This window comes from Corvus brachyrhynchos, unplaced genomic scaffold, assembly GCF_000691975.1.
Source record: "Corvus brachyrhynchos isolate BGI_N302 unplaced genomic scaffold, ASM69197v1 scaffold15, whole genome shotgun sequence".
Lineage (NCBI taxonomy): Eukaryota > Metazoa > Chordata > Aves > Passeriformes > Corvidae > Corvus > Corvus brachyrhynchos.
Genome location: NW_008238349.1, coordinates 2474528 through 2480014, shown reverse-complemented (window position 1 = coordinate 2480014; position 5487 = coordinate 2474528). Strand labels below are relative to the sequence as shown.

At 41.3% G+C, this 5487-nt stretch overlaps 1 protein-coding gene across 13 annotated transcripts in view; it reads left to right on the top strand.

Moving 5' to 3' along the window:
* Positions 1–361: 361 nt before the first annotated feature.
* The window catches only part of GTF2I (general transcription factor IIi), a 91338-nt gene continuing 86212 nt past the window's right edge, over positions 362–5487 (top strand). For 2 of the 13 annotated variants that reach the window (XM_017735311.1, XM_017735303.1), the window contains exon 1: positions 1639–1874. In XM_017735311.1, coding sequence (XP_017590800.1) covers positions 1834–1874 — 41 coding nt within the window. In that variant the 5' untranslated portion in view covers positions 1639–1833. Of the gene's footprint in view, positions 1875–5487 lie in introns of all 13 variants that reach the window. The other 11 variants (XM_017735298.1, XM_017735299.1, XM_017735308.1 and 8 more) reach the window with 10 other exon arrangements.

Here is a 5487-nt window from a genome sequence, read left to right as displayed (position 1 = left end):
TTGCAAAAGTAGATATAAGCTTGTATAGTTAAACAGTAAAGGGAGAACGATGCTCAAGTCGTATCGGTGTACGTGTCGTTACTCTGGCCAGCTCTCCAGACTCGGTCCCTAACACAGAAGGACTCTGAAATTTTCCCAGGTTTTCTCTCCACAGTGAGAGGTTTTCTTATTTAGCATTATTGTCCTTTTCCTGTGTGTTTGTTAAATAAATAGTTTTTATCTCTTTCACTTTCCTCTGAGGAAAATTTATTTTTTCCTGAACCTGGTGGGGGAGGGCTGGTTGTAACCTGCCTTCTATCAGAGGATATTTTCCTCCAAATTTGTCCAAACTGGCACATATATATATTATTTCCCCCCCCCCACTCATTAATGAAGTATTATTAGCAATATAATATATATATATCCGCTCATTGGTGAAACATGTATTTACCTTTCTGTATTTAGAAAATAGACAAGTCCACATCTGGCCTTGTTTGGGGGTGTAGGATCAAAGACAATTCCCTTGGTTCCTCCTTGAGCCTTGGCCAGGCTTTAGGAGAAGCCCAATAGGAGAAGAATGAAACCAGATGTTTCCACATGAGAAATCATGGTTGTTTATTCAACAGTAGAAAAACAGGACCATGTCACAGTGAAGTCGGAAGCCTCGTTGCCTGCAGGTGGATGCACTACAGGGTTTCCCAGTTGCTGGGAGTGGTTCTCCAGTCCTTTGCTGTGACAGTGGCTTCCCCAGTTGTTGTGCATATCTGGATGAAGGGGTAAAGTATTGGGGTAACTGGTGGTATATCTTTCTTAATCACAATTGGCAGTCTTTTGTAGTAATAATTAGATGCATTGCTTAGCGTACGGTTTTGTAATTCTTTGCAGTTTGGCATTATAGTAAATTACACTTATTCCTTAAGTTGCTGTGTCTTTTGTGCTGACCCTGCCCACTGGCACAATAATATGTGCCTCACTGTCAAGTGGGTAGGAAAACGTATTCTTATGCTTCCACAGTGCAGCAAGGATGTCTCTTGAATCTGCACTGAACACTGATCTGTCATCATGCAGACTGCTTAAAGAATGGGTATCCAAAAATAGGAGACACTGTTATTTTGTACTTTGGAAAGACTCTTCCAAATGTTATTAGAAGACTTATGTGATGATAACCTAATTTGACCCAACTTTGTATCCAGATGTGATTCTGAGATACTGAGGCTGTGCCCCAGTTCTGTGGAACACTTCTCTGTTCCCTTGGACAAGCTCCCTGGCTTGATCCACTGTGTACCTATGGATCAGAAATCACCTTCCAGGGATGGGAGCAATTCTGCATGGGGAGACAGCTTGAACTGGCACTTCTCTGATGTGCTCGTGCATCCATAGCCTTCAAATGATTTCTGGAATTTCCTTGGTCTGTTTTCTGGACAAGGTAGCTTTGCAAATCAGAAAGTATCTTGCTGACTTTGGCGAGGGAAGACATGCAGACAATCAGTGTGATTGATAAAGCAAGCTTCGTTTATTGGTAATACAAGGCACTTACATAGTATGAGCATACATGCTTGTCAGTTCTTGATTGGTTTAAACTTATGAAAGCACACTCTTGTTTCTACATAATTGGGTTAGATAAAAGACTACATTGGCAAGCTTCTATTATTTATGTTTTAACTTGAGAAATCAAAGTTCTTCCTCCCCTCTCATGGTCAGTACATCTTATCAGCACAGCACTGTACCTCCTTAAAACTCCCTTTTGGTTCTCAGGCTTGCTTCTCACACAGGCATTTTCTCATGTAGGTATTTTCTCATGCAGGCCTTTGCTTGTACAGCTCTTTTATTGATCTGTACCCTACAGCTCTATCAATGATCCATGTCCCTGATCCTCTAACCATTCTTCAACAAAAGTAAGTTTACTCTTGTGTTTTATGTAGCATGATTTTTCACCTAGAATGGGGATATGCTTGTGCCACTGCTAGTTTGGGAGGTGTTGAACTGGTGCAGAACAACTGCATCAGATAGTGAGTAGAGCTATGGGACAAAGGGGAAATGTGTAGTTATCTTCTATTTAATCTTTAATATTGTGATTGTTAAGGTGTCATTTTACAGTCTAAAAGCTATCATGTTTAAAATCACTGTCAGCATCTCAACTCTAAAGGAGCTCCAAAGATGAGCTTGAGAACTCTATTGTGTATCAAAAGTCATGGCTCACTAAAGATTTATTTATGTTATGTCATAATATCCCTTTTCCCTCTGATATTCCACAAGCAATGCCTCTCTTCCTCTGAAGGATAACCCCATCAGCCTCTATCTCCCCATCAGCCCTGTCTCAGGTTGCTGAAGCCATCAACATAATATGACAATTGTTGTTCCTTTATATTAATTCTCAAAGTTGGCTCCTTTTTCGACCTGTTTGCCTCCTCCTCAGTGTAGCAGGTGCCAGTGTTCAGCGTCTTCATTACTGGAATCCTCAAACAGCTGCTGACTGTGCCACTCCCTGCCAGTTTATCCAGAATGCAGTTCATCCAGAATGCAATTTGCTGGCCTGTGCTTGAGAGCCAGAAGGCTGCTAGATGTGTTTTGAGTTCGCAGTGTTGATAATTTGGGCTTTTGGGGTTTTTTCCTGTCCCATTCACTTTGTAGTCTGAAGTGCTCTAAGCCCTAGAAACAACACAGTGCCTTTTTTTTTCCAAAGTCAGCACATTATCACATGTAATGGGCTGCCCTGACTTGTCTACATATCTAATAGATACATGTCGCCTTTGAAAACTTGAGCCACATTATGCGGCCAGGTTCTACAGGAGCAGCAAGCTGTGAAGTGTCTTGTTTATCTGATCTGTCTTGTCTTTCGAGGTGATTTTTCTTGACTTGCATGTGGAGTTGTTACAGCTAAATTATCTACCAGTTCTCTCTTCCTCCAGGCATGTCAGGTTATTGCTCTAGATATGTGTAAACTCAACAAGTTGCAACACTCCAACAGAAAAATGTGCTCTTACAAGCTGCTAAAACTTCATTCTCATATATATCAGTCTTTTATAAACAATTCTAGCAGCAGAAGTATAAAGAAGCCTTGATTATTACTAATGTCTTAAGTAAGTTGGAAATCTCCTGAATGACCTACAGAAAGAAGGGGTTTTTTTGTGTTGCTGCTGAAATTTAGTTATTTTAGCACCTTAGTTGAGACTGCTTAGCTTTGAGTTAATCCTACAACTGAAAAATATGCAAGTAAGAATGTCACCTTGTGGTTACTGTTACTATAGTCTTTAAAGCTGTGATTTTGGGGCAGGGTGGTGATTGATTGTTTTGAGCTAGGCCATCATAATTATAGGGAAGGTTGTTCTAATACCTGCGTCATAATTACAATTTGCCATTTGTTTGTTAATGCCAGTTAAGTTTGTTAATGCCATTGCTGTGTTTATATAGATTGCTGGAATTGCAAACATGCTTATAAAGAAAAAATCAATGTAAATTCAGCTAATCAATTAACATGCATTTTTCTAGGCACAGAGGGCTTGTGGCCTGTCAGTGATTGAGGCACAGACCCAGACCAGCAGGGAATCTGAATCGTTTATTCAAAGGAGTGAGCTGGTTTTATACACTTTTCCAAGGCACAGTATTTCATTATGTGGTAGTTCTCACTACTAACGTGACCTATCCTGTGTTGCCACATCAGCAACACACTTTCTAAAGGTCTTTCTGTGGGAGGATCACTCGCTGTTCGCCCGTCCGGTCAGCTCCCGGCAGGCTCTCCTCTGTGGGGGTCTGCCGCATGACATCTCCTCCTCCCAGGGTCTGGCGGAGACAAGCTTCTCTGTGCTGCCCTGTGCTCCTTTGTGCTGCCCTGTGCTCTTTTGTGCTGCCATGTGCCTCTGCAGGCAGATCCTACAGCCTGCAACTCAACTCCATCTTATTTCTCCCCATAATTCCCCCTTTTTTGTTTTATACAAACAAGAATCATGAAACAAAACATATTTAACATGAGAACATGTTTGGCCCACTGCCTGAACCAAATAAGCTCCATCACAAAAGCAGTATCTTTCTTATGAACAGGGGGATAGATGAAAACACTCAATAACTAGTCTTATGTATGAAGACAGTGATTAAACAGATAGAACTCTGAGAAACAACGTAAAGTTGTCTAAAACTTTTACCACCACCCAGTCTGCAATTGCTGGGAGGTCCTGTTTCACAGTGAAGACTTGGAGAGAGTCTTTCTTGGGCAAGACTTCCAAGTTTACCTCGAAAGAGGGTCCAGCTTTTATAAGATCAAATCAACAAGTCAAAGTGACTTGATTACACCTTTAGGGCAGAAACACCTGGGTCTGATGGTATAATCTCCAGTCAGCCAGGGCTAGGGCTTGGCCAGAGCCTCAAGCCTTGACTGAGAGGTTTCCCTGAAATACTTAAAAAATTGCCTAAAAACTTTATTAATATCAGTTAGGAGGAACATGACTTCAGAAGTTTATCTTTTCCACAAGCTGATTATGAAGCTGAAGTATCCAAGGCTGGTCAGACCACTCTTGCAGGTACCCATCTTGGACCAGAATCTGTGGCAACACAAGCACGTCCTCGCCCCCAGTTTATCAATGGAAAGGGGCCTTCCCATTTTCCACTTTCAAGATCCTAACAAGTACTTCAGCTTTTTCTAAGTGAGCCTGTGATCATTCTGAATGCGATTGAAAAATTAAGAACATATAAAACTTTTTGCAGTCTTTTGTGGGGGTATGCCCCATTTTTGCACCCCCCCCCCCCCCCCTTTTTTTAACAATTTGAACTTGAGAGCACTATAGGTCCGTTCTGCACGTTCACTTTTATGGGCGGAAGCAAAAATATATGTGGAAGGGGTAGCAATCGTAACGAACATATTTCAACCAACCAAATTCAGGAAAATGTGTAACATAACATGCAGTTTCCTTACTATGAACAGTAAAATAATACATCTAATAGAACAACAAGTGTGCACTGAGTAAAAATAAGCAAGGTTGTTATCCTCAACTGCTTAAATACTTCACCATTTCACAGAATGTATACAAATCCAGGCCTTGGACATTACAATTATAATAATATTAACTCTCTAAGTGGTTTCAAAAGGTAACAAGCCCTGAGTCAGAAGCTGCTGCAGGATGAGAGGGTTGCCGTCTTTCATTCCAGTGGTAACCTTTTCCACATCAGGGAAGCAGCAACGTGGGAGCTGTTCTTCCAGTTTCTTCAAGTAGGAAAAGAGTACTTCGAAAAAACATATCAGTTAATTTCTGCTTGAAAATATAGCTTACAAATTATGATTATTACAGGAACATCCCTAACAAAAAGCAATTAGAACAATGCGGTTCTAATTGACAAGGTGGTGTGGTAAAAAAGCAATTTTTGAGATAGGGTCCAGGATTGTGGCAACATTTTGAGTAACAAAACCAGAAGAGTTCTATGGACCAGCTGCAGAAACGACATACCTCCCCGCAGCCCACCCCCGCACAAGCCAGTGCAAATGCTGAATGCTGCAGCCACCTTCCACCCCCGAGGCAG